Raw genomic sequence first — 20,771 nt, 5'->3', positions numbered from 1 at the left:
CTTGCAGTTGCTATCCTCCAGGTGGACCCAGGAGAGCTCAGTTCACTTAAAGATCAAGACCGCTTCAGAAGTAGCATTACACCCAGTCCATCCCTCTGCCCGAATCCCACCCTTGCCGAGCTCCACCCCCCAAGATCTCCAACCTGGAGTTGGCAACCATATGTCAAAGCCCGGGATCTGGAGATTTCACGTTCCATCTGGGGCATCCCTTCTATTGAACGGCCCTTTAAGGGTCAAATCGACAGAGCGGACAGTCCTAGAGAGGACAGGTTTTTTTGGGGGGGAGGGAGGGATGGCTGCCCCCTCCCCCCATCTCCGCCCCTCTGCTGGCACCGAGGAGGGCGTGCGGGGTGCGCGGCTGCAAAGGTGAGCTCCGGAGGGTCGCCTGGAGGGATCCGCGAAGGGCAGAGCAGGACTAGATCCCTCCCCTGGCCTAGATCTCCTTTGCACTGGAGGGATCTCTTGCAGGGCGGGTCGGCACCGCTGCGTGGAAGGAGCAGGCGGATTTCGGCCGATGCCCCGCCCCCGCAATGCCAACCATGCCTGGGGTTGCCGCGGAGGGATGCCACCCTCCAGGTGGGACCGGGGGATCCCCCGGGAGACCCAGAGATCAGTTCTCCCTGGAGGAAAGGGATTGGTGGACTCTCTGGCTTTGCACCCCACTTTGCACCCTCTCCTGCCCAGGCGCCAAGGTTTCCCACCCAACCTGGATCGGGCCCCTTCCTCCTCCCCCGTCCCCTGCTAGTGGGCACCTTTTTTGACCTGTGCCCTTTGTAGGCCGCTGAGTGGCAGCCAAGAGGGTGGGTATTGCTCCTTGCACCCCCCTCCCTGCCTTTCTCCCCAAAGGGAGAGCCAGTGGAGTGAAATGGTTGAAGAACCGGGTTTGCTTCCCCAGTCCTCCATGGGCAGCCAACAGGGTGACCTTGGGTTAGTCACAGTTCTCACAGAGGTCTCTCGGCCCCACCTACCTTGCAGGGTGCCTGTTGTGAGGAGAAGAAGCCGCTTTGGGTATTTAAAAACAGCTTTCCTTCTCCTTGTTCTATGCAGTTTCCCAGGAGTAAGCCCTTTTGAGTCCCAGAACATCCCTGCACTTAATTGCATCACCTGCTCTTCTCCTCCTCCTCCGTTTTATCCCCACGACAGGCACCCTGTGATTCCCTGCTCCTCCTCCACATGCAGCCCGCTGGGTGACCTTGGACTAGTCGCAGTCCTGATAGAACTGTTCTCACAGAGCAGTCCTTCAGAGCTCTCTCAGCCCCACCTACCTCACTGGGTGCCTGTTGTGAGGAGAGGAAGGGAAGGATGCTTTGAGACTCCTTTGGGTAGTGAAAAGCTGGGTATACAATCAACTCTTCTTCTCATATTGTTATTTATTTTTCATATTTTTATACTGCCCTTCTCTGAGTGCTCAGGGCAGCTTAAAGCACATCAAAACAGTAAAACAAAAAAACTATTAACATTAAAATCCAGGGTAGACGATGATGAGGATATCTGTTAGAAAACCAGTGCCACTGTATAGATATTCTTGGGCAGGGGTAGTCAAACGGCGGCCCTCCAGATGTCCATGGACTACAATTCCCAGGAGCCCCTGCCAGCGAATGCTTCCCCAGTCCTCTATGGGCAGCGAATGCTGGCAGGGGCTCCTGGGAATTGTAGTCCATGGACATCTGGAGGGCCGCCGTTTGACTACCCCTGTTCTTGGGGCTTCTTAGGGACTACCAAGGCAATAGGTTTCTTGCACATAAGAACATAAGAGAAGCCATATGGGATCAGGCCAATGGCCTATCCAGTCCAACAGTGTCATGCAGTCGCCAAAACCCAAGTGCTTATCAGGGAGTCCACACGCGGTAACCCACCAGCTTAAATTAAACCTGAAATTTCAAACTCAGAGCCAGTTTGGTGTAGTGGTTAGGAGTGCAGACTTCTAATCTGGTGAGCCAGGTTTGATTCTGCACTCCCCCACATGCAACCAGCTGGGTGACCTTGGGCTCCCACGGCACTGATAAAACTGTTCTGACCGAGCAGGAATATCAGGGCTCTCTCAGCCTCACCCACCCCACAGGGTGTCTGTTGTGGGGAGAGGAAAGGGAAGGCGACTGTAAGCCGCTTTGAGATTCTTTCGGGTAGAGAAAAGTGGCATATAAGAACCAACTCTTCTTCTTCAGTAATATCAGGGCTCTCTCAGCCTCCCCTCCCTCACAGGGTGTCTGTTGTGGGGAGAGGAAAGGGAAGGGGATTGTAAGCCGCTTTGAGACTCCTCCGGGTAGAGAAAAGCGGCATATAAGAAACAACTCTTCTTCTTCTTTTAGTTTGGGATGCCCAGAACGCATAACTTTGGATCGTGATTTTTATTGACGCCTCCTTTCCGCATTTATTTAGGAAGACATTCCCGTTGCCTGCAAGATGGCTGACTCGTGCGCCATCTCACCCCCCTCCAATTGATTTGGGGCAAAGCCCAATGGCATGTTGGAGCTGACACCGTTTGAAGGGTGGATCAGTTTCCCAGTATTATTAGCGGGGGCTAGGGCTCCAAACCGCGACAGCCCTTGACCAGGATCAATGTGGACTTCCCGACCCGCGGGCATCTCTTCTCGCCTCCTGGAGGAACAAGGATGTCTTCCGCTCAGAGAAGCTCGGCGTTCCGCTCAGTGCTGGGAAACGTGGTTCCGCCACAAAGGGCTACAGAAGAGCAGAACGTTGTGGGGTCCAGCCTTGAAGGTGGATTGCTGGGACCTCCAGAAAGCCTCCGTAGCGACATCCAGGGGAGAGATGAAGACTCCGTGAGGTGCAGGGAGGGAGTCCATGTAGGAATGACAGCCTGCAATTCAGAGCCTGCCCCCTGGGATTCCGCCAAATCTTTTCTGCCCACCATCCAAGGAGCAGCGTATCCCGGAAGAGAGGTCGTGACCCGGCTCTTGCCAAATGTCAGTGGAGTAACCGACCCAGACCACCCCTGCCTGGACGACAGGGGAGCCTATGAGGGTCACTTGGGAAAAGATGCCACCGCTATGGAAAAGTTCAGGCGGAACTTCAGGCAGTTCCGCTACCGGGAGTTCGAGGGACCCCGGGAGGTTTGCAGCCAGCTGTGGTATCTCTGCCATCGGTGGCTGAAACCGGAGAAGCGCACCAAGGAGCAGATCCTGGAGCTGTTGATCCTGGAACAGTTCCTGGCCATCCTGCCACCAGAGATGCGGAGCTGGGTCGAGCGGAAAGGCCCAGGGACCTGTGCCCAGGCAGTGGCCCTGGCCGAAGACTTCCTACAGAGGGATCGAGAGGCTGTGATGAGTGGAGAGAAGGTGAGAGGAGATGTTCAACCTTCCTTAGCCGTGGGAAATTATAAAATATTGGGGGGGGGTGTCATAGAATCATAGAGTTGGAAGGGATCTCCAGGGTAGAATCATAGAATCATAGAGTTGGAAGGGGCCATACAGGCCATCTAGTCCAACCCCCTGCTCAACGCAGGATCAGCCCAAAGCATCCTAAAGCATCCAAGAAAAGTGTGTATCCAACCTTTGCTTGAAGACTGCCAGTGATCATCTAGTCCTACCCCCTGCAGAATGCAGGAAATTCACAACTACCTGCCCACCCACAGTGACCTCAATTCCATGCCCAGCGGGGCCCAAAGGTTGAGCAAGTTTGGTCCAATATAAAAGGCACCTTCCTGTGTTTATGCACATAAAGGTTCCTTTGCCTCGAACTTTCTTATGTTTCTACACGCTATGCAGTTGCTCTTCTTAAGCTGTACTCAGGCCTTCTCAGGAATGGGTAGCACTAGAGCATGTCCATTCTTTTTTGCTCCCCTTTTCTACACCCCTGCAGTGTTGCCCAGGCCGAATGCCGGTCACATGGCTCAATCTCCAACCCACAAGAGCCTTGATAACTCTTAGAATAATCTCCCCATTCTGATCTTTTAGGAGGGTTTTCCAGAGACGTTTGTGAATTCCCTTGAAGCAGAGCAGACGCCTTCTGAGGGTACAGAGAAACGCCTCGGCGTGGAAGTTAAAGAAGAAGGCTGTGAGGGCGCCAGCTGTCTCGGTGAGCATGATTTTCCTCGAAGGAACTAAAAGCAACATACACAGTTCTTCTCCCCTCTTTAGATTCAGCTTGGTGTCATGGTTAAGAGTGGGAGCCTCTAATCTGGAGAACCAGGTTTGATTCTCCACTCCTCCTCTACATGCAGCCACCTGGGTGACCTTGGGCCAGTCCCAGTTCTCCGAGAGCTCTCTCAGTCTCACCTTCTTCACAGGGTGTCGATTGTGGGGAGAGGAAGGGAAGGTTTGAGGTTCCTTCAGGTAGAAAAAAGCAGGGTACAAATAACAGCTCTTCTTGTTCTTTTTCTTCTTCTTCACTGTTTCCTCAGAAGAGCCCTGCTAGGTTGGCCATGCTGAGAGACTATGCTTATCTAGTGAGCGTCATGACAAATTGTGGGCTTGAACCTGGGTATCCTTCTGACCAATATCCCACACTGGCTGTGTTCCCCACATCAACCCTCTTTTAGTCAACCCTCCCAGGCAACGAGCATTACAAAATGCGAAAATACTTGCCAGCCCCACACACACACATACACACACAATTTTTCTGCTTCTAACTGTTACAGGCTGAGGCACACAAATATTCAGGGCACCAAAATTTTATTTTAATAGGTGAAGGTATTTTGGGGCCACCTCTTCAGAGTCCTGCTCAAGGCAATTAAAAAGTGTAAAAATAAGTCATTGGGTATAAACAGCATGAAAACTATCCATAAAGCAAGTAGATTTGCTTGGAGAAGCACCGTGCAAAGTGACAAGATTTTCGGGGCTTTTCGAGAATCAAAACTGACGTCATCAATGGCCTGATGATCTGACAAAAGGAGTTTAGACTCTCGACAGTTCGTGCCCCCAAAATCTTGTTGGTCTCTAAGGTACAGCTAAACTTTAATTTAGGTATTCTACGACAGGCCAAGAAGGCTACCCTCTGAAACAATCTACGAAACAGAACCAGAACACATTGAAAATCTGAACAAAATAGAACTCTAAACCAAAAGCCTGGGTGCAAAAAATTGTGTTTTAGCCTGGAACCTAGAAAAAAAGTGAAGTAGGGCCCAAGTGAACCTCAAGGGGGAGGGCATTCCAGAGGTGAGGGGCCACCACAGGAAAAGCCCCGTCAGTCCCTACAAAGTCCTGTCCCCGAGGACACCAACATGGCTTCGCTTAAGTTCTTATGTCTGAGGCAGTGATGCTATTTATCCTTGGTGCTTGGGGGGGGGGGAAGAGTTCTAGCCTGGCTGATGGACTTCCTGTTGGCCCCTGGGGTTTGGCCGCTGGGTGACACAAGGGCTTTGGCCTGGATGGGCCATTGGCCTGAACCAACAAGGCTTTCCTTATGAGAGCCAGCTGGGCATAGTGCTTCAGAGTGGCAGTTTCCAATCTGGCACGTCGAGTTTGATTCTCTGCTCCTCCGCATGAAGCCAGCTGGGTGAGCTTGGGCTCATCACAACCCTGATAGAGCTGTTCTGACTGAGCAGTCCTGTGAGAGCTCTCTCAGGCCCACCTCCCTCTCTTGTGGGGAGAAGAGGGGAAGGCCGCTTTGAGACTCCTTTCGGCCGTGGAAAGCAGGGCATGAAAACCAAGTCTTCTTCTTCTTACGTCCAGCTAAAAACACTTTCCTGAACATTTCTGGGTTTCCATGTTTAGGCGAACGAGGGGGAATATCTTTGCATGGGCACTGGAAGTTTTCTGCCTTTTGCTCACAGGTGAAAAGGAGACGCCGCAGCCGGAAAGCCCGAAGCAGATGGAGATTTGTGAGGAGAGGAAAGAGCGTCTTTCGCAGCCTTCGACGGAGGAGGAAAGTTCTCCCAATCCTCCCGGATCAGACAGGGAGCTCGGCGATGATCCCTCTGGCATCCCTGTTTGCACGGAAGCCCCCTGCGGTCTCGGGACACCCACAACGCCCCCGAAAGCCTCCAGAGGCAAGCTGGAGACGACATGCGGCGTGTGCGGGAAGAGCTTCAGCCGGCGGACGGGCCTCTTGGCCCACGAGAGGGTCCACACGGGGGAGAAGCCCTACAAGTGCCCTCACTGCGGGAGGAGCTTCCGCTCCAAATCGACCCTCGTGGTCCACCAGAGGACCCACACCGGGGAGAAGCCCTACCAGTGCGGGGAGTGCGGGAAGAGCTTCCCGGTGACCACCCAGCTGATCGAGCACGAGCGGACGCACTCGGGGGAGAAGCCCTACGAGTGCGCCGAGTGCGGGCAGGCGTTCCGGCAGCGGTCGCACCTGAAGAACCACCAGAAGATCCACACGGGGGTCAAGCCGTTCAAGTGCTCGTACTGCGGGAAGGGCTTCAGCATCAGCTCGGACCTCATCCGGCACGAGAGGGCCCACACGGGGGAGAAGCCCTACCAGTGCCCCGACTGCGGGAAGCGCTTCTGCAACAGCTCGCAGGTGATCCCTCACCGGCGGGTCCACACGGGAGAGAAGCCGTACAAGTGCCTGGAGTGCGGGAAGGGGTTCACCGTCAGCCAGCAGCTCATCCGGCACCAGGCCGTCCACACCGGGGAGAAGCCCTACCACTGCCTGGAATGCGGGAAGACCTTCGGCGTCAGCACGCTGCTGGCCGGCCACCTCCGGATCCACACGGGGGAGAAGCCGTACGAGTGCTCGGAGTGCGGGAAGCGCTTCCGGCTGCGCTCCACGCTCATCACGCACCTGAAAATCCACGCGGCCCGGAAAACGTAGCCATCGGGGGACTGCAGGGAACGTTCGGCGGGACTGGGCAGCCCAGGGAAGCTCGATGCTGTCAGATCCTGGAAGCTAAGCAGGGCTGACCATGGTTAGCGTTTGGAGGGGAGAGCTCCAAGGATTTCGGTGGGGTTCACCAAGGGTCATGACTCAAAGCAAACCACGTCCAGATGCCCCCTGCTGGCTGTCGGATAATCTTCGGATCCCCTGACTATTCTACACACGCCTGACGATAAATAAATTCCAGGGGTAGTCAACCTGTGGTCCTCCAGATGTCCATGGACTACAATTCCCATGAGCCCCTGCCGCTGGCAGGGGCTCATGGGAATTGTAGTCCATGGACATCTGGAGGACCACAGGTTGACTACCCCTGAATTAAACAATAGAAGGTGGAGCAAGAAACTGTGTGGTAAAAGGTACCACTGAGTCACAGCCGATTTGCGGTAACTACGTAGGGTTTTCAAGACAAGAGACCCACAGGGATGGTTTGCGGCTGATTCTCTCTGCGCCGTGACCTTGGGCGCTGTGGTGTTCACCAGGCGCTGGCCCGGTTCGGCTTCTGAGATCCGGCACCAGGCTGGCCTGGGCCAACCCGGTCAGGAAGAGAAGTTTTAGGTTACGGAAAATAAAGACATGGAAGTAAATTTGGCTCTTGGTTTTAAGAACAAAATCAGTGTATTTATATAGTATTTCCAAATGAGAGTTGCTTGTCGTGTCGTATTTGGTAATCCCTCCCACAGCCCTGTAAGGTAGGTCGGTATAATGTTTTCCATATTGAAGACGGTCCCTCGGAGCTCTCTCAGTCTCACCCCCCTCATGGGGTGTCTGTTGTGGGGACTATTGTAACCTGCCACGAGCCACTTTTGGAGTGGCGGGAAATAAATTGAAATAACAACAACAACAACAATGATAATAGAGCAAGGGAAGGCGATCATAAGCCACATGAGGCCTGCTGAGTGACCTTGGACCAGTCCCAGTTCTCTCAGAGCTCTCTCAGCCTCACTCACCTCACAAGGGTCTGTTCTGGGGAGAGGAAGGGAAGGCAATTGTAAGCCACTTTGAGACACATGATGCCTGCTGGGTGACCTTGGACCAGTAACAGGTCCCTCAGAGCTCTCTCAGCCTCACCCACCTCACAAAGGTGTTGTGAGAAGAGGAAGGGAAGGTGATTGGAAGCTGTTTTGAGACCCCTTTGGGCAATAAAAATCAGGGTACAAAACCCCAGCTCTTCTACGTCTTCCTCTCGTTCAGTTCGGACGCCGGGGAAGGGTCAAGGCCTACTTTGAAACCGCATTGAGTTGTGCAAGAGCATATAAGACGATGCAGAGAAATTCTCAAGTTAAGCCTGTTTGAGGTGTGTGTGTGGGGGGGGGAATAAAAACGGTGGCTGGAAGCAGCCATTGGTTAATCGCCACTCTGGACTCCCTTTTAAGGCGACTTTCCATTTAAAGCAGGAACAAAATCACAGTTGGGTTAAAAGCAAGTTGCTGGTCTCCAGAGAGCAAAAACCAGCCCGATTTTTACCTCAGATTGTGCACTGAGGAATCCTCAGAGTGGTGTGTGTGTGTGCATTTTGTGGTTCATAAATCTAGCTACAGTAAGATTTAGACTTTTGGGGAGGGAGATGCTGTCCAGTGCCTTCCCCCAGGTTGGTGCTGGCAGGGGCTCATGGTAATTGTAGTACATGGACATCTGGAGAGCCACAGTGTGGCCGCCCTTGCTGGGATTATGAAGCCAAGTGATGTTCAGAGGTGGTTGGCCATTGCTTCTCTCCACACAAAGGCTTATGCCCAGAATTGGTCTAGATACCAGTGGACTCAAACTTTCTTCTATTAATTATGTAAATTCGTTTATCAAATTGATCCTGTGGGCAAATTCATTGACTTTTCCTCATGGAGACTCAAGGCCAATTACTTGGCATGAATCAATACAATGGATGGGATGGGACAAATAATAAACAGTGCAGCGGGGTTTGTATTGCGGGAATCTGGAAGCCAGCAGAAACCTCAACCAAACCTGACCAAAGCTTAAGTGTTTTATGCCTCGGATCCAGGAAACGGACTTCACGTGCAACGCGAAATCAGGGTCTTTTCATATCCCAGCAGACAGAGGTGGGCATCAAAGACATTATAATGGTGGCCCCGCTTCACCCCCTCCAGAGAAGAGCCATACAAACTTTTAAAGGAGACAGGTCAAGATGGGTAGCCGTCTGTAGCAGGAAAAAAGTGCAAGAGACCAAGAGCACCTTCAAGACTAAGAACATTGGTGGCTGGGGAGGAGCTTTCGTGGGTCACTGCTTGATTCTTCAGGTCCCCTTCCAGGGAAATATAGACCAAGGTGATATCCAAACGGCCTAATTAGGGTTCTTTTGCCTAGCCCCCAATGAATCACACAGAGAGAAAAAACCTTTTTTATATTTTTACTGCAGAAGAAATATAGACGCAGGGAAGTTCTGAAATCTGTGAAATCCAAAACTGATGGAGACTTAAAGCAGCTTACGTAATTCTCCCCCATTTCATCCTCCCAACTACAACTCTGTGAAGTAGATTAGACTCAGGGTGTGCGGGCAGCCGAAGGTCATGCAGGTGGCAGGACAGGAATTCGAAGTCGGGTCTCCTTGGTCCTAGTGCAGAACACTGATCACTACACCACACTAGACAAGAGTGTTTAGGGTAGCCAGACAGAGTTGTCAGGTCTCCCCTGGCCACTGACACGGGATGGGGAGTAGGATTGACAGATCCAGGTAAGGAAATTCCTGGAGTTTTGGGGATGGGGCCTGGGGAAGGCAGAGACAAAGACCCATGGGGTAGTCAAACTGCGGCAGGGGCTCATGGGAATTGTAGTCCATGGACATCTGGAGGCCGCAGTTTGACTACCCCTGTAGGAGCACCCATTTCCCCCAAAACTGATCTCTGTAGTCTGCAGGTGAGGTGTGATTCCACGGGATACCCAGGTCCCACCTGGAGCCTGGAAACCCCATAAAGCCTTTGTCCTTCCATCAGGCTCCTGAGCCTTCCAGATCAGCCCCTTGCAAAAAAAGGAAGAAAAAAAGAGGCCAGTGGCTGGCAACATTTGTTTCAAACAAAGGCCAAGCCTAGGGGTCTATTAAGTTTGAGTCTATTAAGACCAACAAAGTCTGAATCCCAAACAAGCCTTCAAGTAAATGTATTTAAATAAAAGCTGCCCTAGGTCGCATCAAGGCACTTATTCACAAATTCCACAGGTGAAGCTTCCCAGTGAGAGGTGGAGCTACACCGGTTGAACTGCTGCCTGCAACACTCCACCCCCCCCCTTCCCTCCCTCCAAGCGAAAGAAAATGGCGCGCGCGCCCTCTACAGATTACTCTTGGGACTCCCTCCTCCCGCACTATTGCGTCACGACCTTCCCCTCGCGGGGAAGACGTTAGCCACGCCCCTTCCCCTCTAAATAGGCTGGAAAGGGGCCGCCGTGTTAGTTGCTATAGATACCGGAAAACGGCGGGCCAGTTGCGGCACCAGCGAGTGGACGCCTAGAGAGGACGCGGGAGCGGAAGAGACAGAAGATGGCCGCCGGGCTCGTTGCCATGGAGACGGGAGACCGGCGGGCCTTAGGCGGGATAGGGAGGAAGTAAGAGAGGAACACCTTCAGCATGCTTTTTAACTCTATGGTGCAAGCCATTTCCGGCTCCCGCCTTCTCGAGGGCGGAAGCGGCCAGGGGCGCTTCTAAATGGCCTGTCTGAACGGCATTGGTAAGCCGGGGAAGTTGGGCTGGTTGCAGGCGGCGCCGTCCGATGTCGTGCAGGGAGCTGGACCGGTCATTGGGGTGCAGATTGATCGGTTGCACCGGCTATTGGGGTGCAGCGTGCTTTATTTTTTGCTTTGCATACGGTGGGAGCATAAAGCAAAGTAAATCAGCGCATAACATCTGTTGCATTGGGCCAAATGGAGAGTGACTTAGGCCAGGGGTAGTCAACCTGTGGTCCTCCAGATGTCCATGGACTACAATTCCCATGAGCCCCTGCCAGCGTTTGCTAATGGGAATTGTAGTCCATGGATATCTGGAGGACCACAGGTTGACTACCCCTGACTTAGGCAGTGCGCTGCGGCGAGGGGTGTTTTGGGGGGTGTCTCCTGGTTTCCCCAACTGGCAGCTGCCAGAAGCGGGTGGGTGAGCCTGGTGGTTGCCTCGGGGAGAGGGGCGTCTGATGTCAGCTCTGTCGGCAGGGTCTCATTATGCCAGGTGTAGTCAAACTGCGGCCCTCCAGATGCCCATGGACTACAATTCCCATGAGCCCCTTCCAGCATTCGCTGGCAGGGGCTCATGGGAATTGTAGTCCATGGACATCTGGAGGGCCGCAGTTTGACTACCCCTGCATTATGCTGTAAAGCGGGACACAAGCTGGCTGGCTGAGAATAATAAATGGAGTAAAGTGAAGTCCAGGGGCCCCCCACACAGTTTTATTCAGGATATAAGCTTTATAAGACGCTGGTTGGAAAGGTGCCTCTGGACTCAAGCTTTGTCCTACTTCTTCAGACCCACACCTGAATTTAGAATAAATGGATTGATTAAAGAACAGAACAGGCTTCATAGGAAAGAGCAGAGAGATCTAGAAGCCTGCCTGTCGAACCTAGCCGGGAGAGAGGAAAAGAGCCATTTGTTTTCAGAGGAACTGCAGAGCAAGCCGAGCAGGGAGCAATTTGAAATAGAGATTGGTCCCTAATCTTGTTAAGCTAGCAAGTTGTCCCTTTCCTTTGCCCCTGCAGGATGTTCTAGCCCACTTTCTGAATTCATGCACAGTACACCTTGCTTATTCCAAGAAAATCATGGGGGTGGAGAGAAAGCTGGCGGAGTCTAAGAGTGGCGGGTAATAAATTGAAAAAATAAATAAAATAATATCTATTCTTGATCATCGCTGTTAGCCACCCTGAGCCCACTGGGGGATTGGTGGCCTATAAATTGAATTTATAAATTTGTAAATTAAGATAAAATAACAAAGAGTGGCAGCTGGGACTGAGGATTTGAATCTTGCTCCTCGTAGATAGCCTTAGGAACAAGGAACTCGGACGCATGTTACGACTTGTGAACCTTACTGGGGGACCTTGGGTCAGTCACAGTCCTCTCAGAGCTCTCTCGGCCCCACTTACCTCATAGAGGGTCTCTTGTGGGATTGTAAGCCACTTTGACACTCCTTCAGGTAGTAAAAAATAGGGTACAAAAATCCCCAGCTCTTCTTCATCTTCTGTATTTATGTGGGATCCTGAAGGGAAATTTCCCTTTGTGGCTTCATTATTTCTCTCTCTTTTTTTTAAATTTCAGGGGGGCCATTTCCTGGACAGATCCTGCAAAAGGCCTCTCTCCCAGAGATGCTCTGTAGATGGACCAGCAAAAATCTGTAGACGGACCAGCATATAAGCTGGCAGCTAGCTGGTGGCTGGGTAAATGTACAGCAATTCCTTTGAAGATTCAGGGGTTGGAGAGGTTTCGAGAGGCCATTTGGAATTAGGGCTTTCCCCCCCCCTGAAAGGCACAATGGCTGCCACTCAGGAGGTTGAAGGGGCCCTGGGTCTCCAGGCCGGGCTGGGGCCAGGGATTCTACTGGCAATGGTCAAAATAGAGGATCAGGGTGTGGCAGGAAGACTCTCTTGTGATCTCCAAGTTGGGGAGGAAGAGGGTTTTTTGAAAGGGGGGCAAGTGAAGGAGGAACCGGATGACGTGAGGCTTCGGCGGAGTTCAGAATCCCAAGAACAGCTCAAGGTGACTCCCTTAGAACGGGGAAGCCCGCAAGTGCCACGGGCTACTTGGTGGGATAATGCTAAGGACGGCCAAGAAATAGCTCGCGTTGGTCCAAGGCCCCAAGATGTGGGAAGGCTAGAGACCAGAAACGGGGGAGAGTATTTCAAAAAGGAGAGGGAAGAAGCCACAGATGACGATCCAAGCGCCACGGACACGCAGAGAAAACGGTTCCGGGAATTCCTCTACCAGGAGGCTGCGGGGCCCCGTGAGGCCTGTGGCCACCTCTGGTACCTCAGCTGTCAGTGGCTGAAGCCAGAGAGGCGCACGAAGGAGCAAATTCTGGAGCTGGTGACGCTGGAGCAGTTCCTGGTCATCCTGCCCTTGGAAATCCAGAACTGGGTCAAAGATGGGCAGCCACAGAGCTGTGCCCAGGCAGTAGCCCTGGCGGAAGGCTTCCTGTTGAAGCAGCGGGAGAACAAGAGGCCAGAAGAACAGGTGAGGGCATTTCGTTGGGAAGTCCTGAAGGTCTTGGCCGTTACGACTGTGACTTTCTATAAGTGGGTGAAGCCTTAGGAATTGGACACAGTTGCGTGCAAAGAGCAGACAGCAGCCTGTTCTTCTCCACAGTGGCCACTGCCTTTTGTAGCCAATACATCACAAATGTTCTGGAAGCAGGAGGTATCCATCTGAGTTCTAAATAGCATAAGGACATCAGAAGAGCCCTACTGGATTGGACCTGTGGTCCATTTAGTTCAGCATCCCGCCTCACGCAGCAGCCAGGGAGTTCCTCTGTACGGCCAGCAAAAAGGCAGACAGGTCAACACCTTTCCCTGACGTTGCCTCCTGGCTCTGAGATTCAGAGGTTTAGTGCCTCTGAATGTGGAGGTTCCCCTCAGTCTTCTAGAGTTTATATTAAGAACTTTGTCCTTTCAACATATACCCAGCTGTTGTAGAAGTCTTTGCATCCCAATTTTTGTAAGGGATCTCCCAAGTTTAGATGAAACAAATTGTGGGCCAGAAAGCCTTTTGACGATGTAGTTTGTATAGCTATTAAACAGCAAGAAGTCCAACACCCTTACAAATTGGTATTTTATTGGTTAAGGAGCCAATGTTCCCACTCTAACCTGAGCAGAGGTCTCTGTGTGTGCTCACACAGCAAAAATAATAACCCCGTGTCAATAGTCCATTCTGGTAATTTTTGTCATAAACAGTTCCTATCAGTAGACCCAAGTGCTGGGGCCAAATTGCCAAACGTAAAATATAATGCTTCATCTTGAATCACTGTGGCTAGCAGCCACTGATAGGCCTATCTTTCCTCGTTCTATCTTATCCCCCTGAAAAGATATTTATTCCTGTGGTCATCAGTGCAACCTCTGGTGGTGAATTTCACATTTTAATCATTCTCTGTGTAAAGAAGGTCTTTTAGGTCTTTTTTGGGTAGTGTTGATGCCTTGGTGGCCCCGGTGAAGGCAGAAAGGTGGGATACAATGAAGTAAAACTTGGGCAAATAAATGGGAGGAAAGGGATAAATGCTGGGCCACAATGAACGGGTCCCTCCCTTGTCTTTAAAGGTGATGACACCAGTCCGGGAGACGGTTGTGAATTTCTCTCTGGCCCCTGAGACTTCGTTGGACGCTGGGGAGCGGCAGGCGTTGACCAAGGATGGCAGCACACTGGGTGAGCTCTCCTGAGGCCAGAATTTGGAGCTCTGGCTCTGTCGGGCTTGGGCTTTTCCATCTCCCACACTCCACCCTTTGACAGTGAAGAGATCCCCATCCTGCCATGTGCCAGCCACATTACTCACATTACATTACACAAACCTCAGAAGCAAAAGCTACCCGAGCACATTGGCCACATGGCCAGGAAAACCCCCAACAGCCGGTTGACCATAAAAGCCAATAAAGCCTCTGATAACTCATCCATGGAAGATGTCCTGAGGTTTAGAATAACCAAGGTTCTTGGCAGTGCTGTATGTTTATGAAGAAGAAGAAGAGTTGGTTTTTATATGCTGCTTTCCTTTGCCAGAAGGAGTTTCAAAGCGGCTTAAAGTTGCCTTCCCATTTCTCTCCCCACAACAGACACCCTGTGGAGTGGGTGAGGCTGAGAGAGCCCTGTTATTACTGAAGAAGAAGAGTTGGTTCTTATATGCCGCTTTTCCCTACCCAAAGGAGGCTCAAAGCAGCTTACAATCGCCTTCCCTTCCTCTCCCTACAACAGACACCCTGTGGGGTGGGTGAGGCTGAGAGAGCCCTGAGATTCCTGCTCGGTCAGAACAGCTTTATCAGTGCCGGGGGGAGCCCAAGGACACCCAGCTTGGCTGCATGTGGGGGAGCGGGGAATCGAACCCAGCTCACTAGATTAGAAGTCCGCACTCCTAACTACAACACCAAGCTGGCTCTCAGTTTGTCATAGGTAGATTTTTAAAATTAATTTCTTTATTCTTCGATCTTTTGAAAGATAAAAATTTAGACAAAGAAAGAGTTGAAGAAATATATACCAAGTGGGGCCCAAAGAGGGGAAAGAGCTGGGCTCTCCCCCCAATTTAAAAATCATTAAAGGCTTTAATAGTAAGCTTTGTGCCACTGCCCCTGCAGAAGTCCCTTGCCTCAGATCTGCTGGCTGCACTGCACACACCCAATATGACGAATAAATAAACCTGCGTTTGTTCCAGCAGGTGATGGGCAGGTGGGCGAGATCAAAGAGGAGAATCCTCTGCCAGACAATCCTGACCAACCGGAACCTTCAGGCCGAGAAGATGGAGAGTCGGCTGCAAATCAGAATCGATCCAAGAGGGGAAGGGGGTGCTGTCCAGAGGAGAGGCTGGCCCATTCTGTTCCTCCCGTGGAGGAGAACAAATTCCTCGGAACAACAGGCCTCCAGCCGAGGTGGCTCAGGGACAACAAGCGGCACAAGTGCGCTGTGTGTGGGAGGGGCTTCACGCGGACCACCGGCCTCACCGCCCATCAGAGGATCCACACGGGCGAGAAGCCCTACAAGTGCCCGGAGTGCGGGAAAAGCTTCGGCTTGAAGTCGACCCTGGTGGCCCACGCAAGGACTCACACGGGAGAGAAGCCGTACGCCTGCACGCACTGCGGGAAGAGCTTCGCCGTCAACTCGGACCTGACGAGGCACTACAAGACCCACACCGGGGAGAAGCCGCACAAATGCTCCGAGTGCGGGAAATGCTTCCAGCAAAGGTCCTCGTTCACGTGCCATCTGAGAGTCCACACCAGGGAGAGGCCCTTTGAGTGCTCCAGCTGCGGGAAAACCTTCGCCGTGTGCGCGGACCTGACGAAACATTACAGGACCCACACCGAGGACAAGCCCTACAAGTGCCCCGAATGCGGGAGGCTCTTCCGCCAGCACTCCTCTTTCGCCAACCACCTGAAAAGCCACAGAGGAGAGCTGCCGTTCAGGTGCTCGTACTGCCGGAAATCCTTCAGCGTGAGCACGTTCCTCATCAGACACGAGCGCATCCACACGGGGGAAAAACCATACCAGTGCGCAGATTGCGGGAGGAAATTCGGTCACAATTGGCAGCTCGCTTCGCACCAAAGGACTCATACCGGGGAGAAGCCATACAAATGCCTGGAGTGTGGCAAGACCTTCACCTCTAGCTCCCTCCTCCGCGGACACCAGCGAATCCACACAGGTGAAAAGCCCTACTGCTGCTCTGTGTGTGGGAAGACGTTTAGCCTGAGGTCGAACTTCGGCCGACATCAGAGCATTCACACCGGAGAGAAGCCTTATAGGTGTTTGGCTTGTGGGAAAAGCTTCATTACCAGTTCAGACCTCCTTGCACATGAGAGGACCCATGCTGGAAAGTAACTGCGTTCCTTTGGGATTTTGATGCGGGGTAGTCGGCGTGGCCACAAAATGGCTGCCAGAAGAGGCGGAGCCAGTCACAAAATGTCGGCCGCAAGAGGTAGAGCCAACCACGTAAAGTCAAGGACAGAGGTTATCCTTAACTCTAATAATAATAACTTTTCAACATGTATGACCTCAGGCAGGTTGTTGAGCTGCTCCTTTTCTCAGAAAGAAGCGGTGACCTGTCACTTCCAGAGCTCAAGAATGCGCTTTGCTAGCGGCCAGCTAAATAAGAGCCAGTAGCTTTTTTTGAGATGGCATATATGCCACGTGAAATTCAGAATCATTTCTTATGAATAGCACATCCTTGTGTGCTTCTTCTCTCGATGATCATCCCGAGTTTTTGGAACAGGTGATAGCTCCATTGTTCGCATAATCCAGCAAGGCTCCTTGCTTGGTGCATTCTGTTTTCCGGAAAGGTGAGAGGTCAGCAGCTGAGCCGCAACTTAAAGTGTTTGCTACCAGGTTTAATGTACCTGGAAAACCACTACCCGTGTCCTCAGTCACGTTTTCCGTATGTCTTTTTTTTAAGGCCTTGCTCGGTCTGGGGCCTGCGTAACTAGGGGATCGCCTCTCCCAATATGATCTCTTAAGATCTATGCATGCAGAGATGCTGGCGGTGGTCCCTGACCCAAAGACGTGCCACTACCAGAGCTGTGGCCCCAGCCTGGTGGGAAATGCTGCTGGCAGAGACACAAGTCCTAAGTCAGTTCTCAAAGTTCCACACAGCCTGCAAAATGGCACTGCTCCTCCAGCCATATCTGGCCGAGGCCAGATTCACAGACAAACTACATGCTCCCCCCCCCCCCCCAGATATATTGAGCTTCAGGACTGAGTTTTATTCATTTATTGCCTAGTTTATATATTCTAATTTCAACTTTGTTGTAAAATACGTTGTACACCATCTCACACTTGGATACTGAGAGAAGTAGTTAATAAACTGAATCAATGAAAAGATATTTTATTAGAAATGTTTAAAGAGAAAGGTGAAAGTTCAAAAAAGCTGGGAAAGGGAAGAGGGGAAAATGCAGAAAAAGGCAAAGATATCATCATAAGTTGACTTTGTCAGCAACAAAAACACATTGCCAATTTAAAACAAAATAATTACAGCATTCATGCAAAAAAATCTTTATAAAATTCTCATTATTGTTCAAAACCACGAACCATCAATTCATTTTTTCCCCTTACGTACAAAAGTCAATAAGGAGTTTCCAGTTAGCAGTGAATATCCTTATTGTTTTTTCTCTTGCCCAAGAACCGACTTTAGCCATCTCTGCAAATGTTGAAGACGCAAAAAAAATTTTTTTACAGTTTTACCAGCATAGACAGCTTCAAGAAAGAACTGGATAAAAATACGGATCAGAGGTCCATCAGCCAAAAGGTGTAAAGTCTGAGCTGAGGTGGCAGTGTTGCTCTGAATTTGAGGTGCTTGGGGGGGCAAGAGTGGGAGGCCTGCTGAAGTTCTGGCCCCATGGGTGGAACTACCGATGGACCCGGGGTTTGGCCACTGTGTGACACAGAGTATTGGGATAGGCTGTTGGTGCAATCCAACATGGCTTTTCTTACGTTCTTAACAAGATTGCCAGGGAATAAGCCAGCCTTTTCCAGCCTTTTGACGGTGGAGGGACCCCTGAAATATTTTTCAGGCTTCAGGGAACCCCGGAAGTGCTGACATGCCCTTTCGGAGAAGTGGATGCAGAAATAAGATGTGGGGATGAGTCAATGGTTTACCTTTTCCATTATGCAGAAAGAGGCTGTGCCTGCAGAGCAATAGGGGGCCGCAGTGCCATCTGGTGATGTCAGTAGCCATCCAATTTTCTGGGAAAGGCCGCTTAACCCCCAGAGAACTCCCATGTAGAATCATAGAGTTGGAAGGGACCTCCTGGGTCATCTAGTCCAACCCCCAGCACTGTGCAGGACACTCACAACCCTCTCGCTCCTCCACTGTCACCTGCCACCCCCCTTGAGCCTTCACAGAATCAGCCTCTCCGTCAGATGGCTCTCCAGCCTCTGTCTAAAAATCTCCAAAGATGGAGAACCCACCACCTCCCGAGGAAGCCTGTTCCACTGAGAAACCGCTCTGACTGTCAGGAACTTCTACCGGAGGTTTAGACAGAATTTCCTTTGAATTAATTTCATCTCATTGGTTCTGGTCCGTCCCTCCGGGGCAAGAGAGAACAACTCTGCTGGCAGCCTTTTAAATACTTCAGATCCTCTCTCAGTTGCCTCCTCACCAGGCTAAACAGACCAAGCTCCCCCAACCTTTCTTCATACGTCTTGGTCTCCAAACCCCTCACCATCTTTGTTGCCCTCCTCCGGACACTCCAGGGTTCCCCGGAAACCCAGGCTGAGAATCCCTGGATAGCCCAGGCTAGCCTGATCTCATCAAGTCCTGAATGTTCAGCAGGGTTTCCCTTGCTAGTAGTTGGATGGGAGACCACCAAGGGTATCCAGGGCTGCTATGCTGAAGCAGGGAATGTCAAACCAGCTCTGAACGCCTCTTTCCTTGGAAATCTTTAGGGGCGAGGTTGCCACAGATCAGCTGTGACGTGACGGCACTTTCTGTACTTTCTCAGATATCTTGACTCTTGAACGCTTATGCCAGGGGGTCTTGCGGGTCTTTGTGGTTGTCCAGCTCCCTGCCTGTTTCTCCTATTTTGTCTTGGTGTTCATTCCTTGCCCCGTATTTGTGACTGTGGTTTGCAGCTGATTGCTTGCCTGGGCGAGTCTCCGGATCATCCGCATCGCATCACACCCTTGAAAATCGAGGCAAGGAGCTTGTGTGTGTTTGGGGGGGTGGGGGGGATACTCCCCTCTGGCTTTCAGAGGGCTTCTTACTGTAACCATTCTCTCGTAAGCAGAGTCACACCCCTTAAAGCTCTCCAGGCTTCAATGGGCTTAGGAGGGTGTAGCTCCGCTTCGGATGGGGCTGCAAAGCCCAAAGAACTGGCCAAACCAGTCGCGGGAATTCCGGAGCCGGCGAGCCGACAGAAGCCTTTGCAAGACCTTACCTTTTGAGGTGGAAAAGGCTGCGGGGATTAACAAGGCACGTTTTGCAAAGAGGTCCGTGAAGTATTCAAGTGTCCGAGATCCACTTGAATAAAACCCAGCCATCTTCTTGTTTGTGCATAGTAAGCGTCTGCAAAATCGCCTCCTCCACTGCATCCCCCCCCCAGAAGTTTTAAGATCTAGGGCAGTGGTCCCCAACCTTTTTTTGGCTGGGGACCGGCAGGGCAACTGCCCCGCCCGCGCAGCGCGGCCCTGATTCCCTCCCCTACCGCAGTAAGAAGCTTCCCGGGCCACAAGTTTGCGGCCTGGGAAGTTTTTTACTGTGGGGGGGGGCGGGGAGAGGGAACCACAGCCCGGCGCCCTGGCCTTCGTGGCCCGGCACCGGGCCGCAGACCGCAGGTTGGGGACCACTGATCTAGGGGAAAAAAGGTGAAAGATCCCCAGCCCAAAACAGGATAAACTGGCCTCAGCCACGGCCAGGGTCTTTTCAGCTCTGGCTCCATTCTGGTGGAATGCTGTACCCAATGAGATCAGGGCCTTGCGCGACCGCAGTCAGCTGGGTGACCTTGGGCCAGTTACAGTTCTTCCAGAGTTCTCTCAGCATCACCTACCTCACAGGGGGCCTGTTGTGGGGAGAGGAAGGGTAGGCAATGGTAAGCCACTTTGAAACCCCTTTGCATGGTAAAAAGTGGAGCACACAGAAAAACCTTTCTTCTTTATATTTAGTTATTATATTCCATATGTTCTCCCTTTTTCTGCTTCCTTTTCCCTTTTGTGTTGTTATAAAATCTTAATTAAAAGTTACATCCGAGATGATGTGGAGAGCTAAGTAACGGTGCTCTGTGCATTTAATCTGCTTCCGATGATGGTGCATTTTCCTGAATAAATATTTTTTTTATTGTTTCAGATACAGAAGTGGCTGGGGGAGGCTGCCTCTCTGAGCTAATCTGGGTGGACGTGTAAGGGAACAAATGGTCTGAAAAATACTCCTTGAAGGAAACTGAGCGTGCTCAATGCCCGCAGCTGCCAACTTTTCTCGGTGGCAGAGCTCCTGTGCCTTCAGAGCCAGCGTGGTGTAATGGTTAAGAGCAGCGGCTTCTAATCTGGAGAACTGGGCTAGATTTCCCACACCTCCTCCACAGGCAGCTCGCAATCCTGCCTTGAAGAGTGAACTCCAAGAGACTTTCTGGGTAGGAGGGAGTCATGAAAACCCTTCCTAGCATTCGTTGGCCAGCTGGGTGACCCAGTTCTCCTAGAGCTGTTCTCAGAGAGCGGCTTCTCTCAGAGCTCTCTTGGTCCCATCTCCCTCATAGGGGTCTCTGTTGTGAGGAAAAGAAGGAAAAGCCGTTTGAGTGAATTTCTTCCAGGCCAGACTGGCCAGGGGTTCTGGCTTGGGTGGCATCATCTGGGCATAGAATTGGGGTCACTGTGGGTGGGCAGGTAGTTCTGAATTTCCTGTACT

The 20,771-nt window shown here is 51.7% G+C and overlaps 1 protein-coding gene across 1 annotated transcript; it reads left to right on the top strand.

The window, feature by feature from the left end:
* Positions 1–266: 266 nt before the first annotated feature.
* On the top strand, positions 267–19,063 carry LOC143834182 (uncharacterized). Its single transcript, XM_077330784.1, has 5 exons — positions 267–366; positions 2,310–3,296; positions 3,915–4,035; positions 5,732–6,653; positions 15,364–19,063. Exons 2-5 carry the CDS (start codon positions 2,613–2,615, stop codon positions 16,259–16,261), a joined length of 2,625 nt encoding a protein of 874 aa, XP_077186899.1. The 5' UTR covers positions 267–366; positions 2,310–2,612; the 3' UTR covers positions 16,262–19,063.
* Positions 19,064–20,771: the final 1,708 nt, after the last annotated feature.

This window comes from Paroedura picta, chromosome 3 (assembly GCF_049243985.1).
Source record: "Paroedura picta isolate Pp20150507F chromosome 3, Ppicta_v3.0, whole genome shotgun sequence".
NCBI lineage: Eukaryota > Metazoa > Chordata > Lepidosauria > Squamata > Gekkonidae > Paroedura > Paroedura picta.
This window is presented reverse-complemented; position numbering and strand designations above follow the sequence as displayed.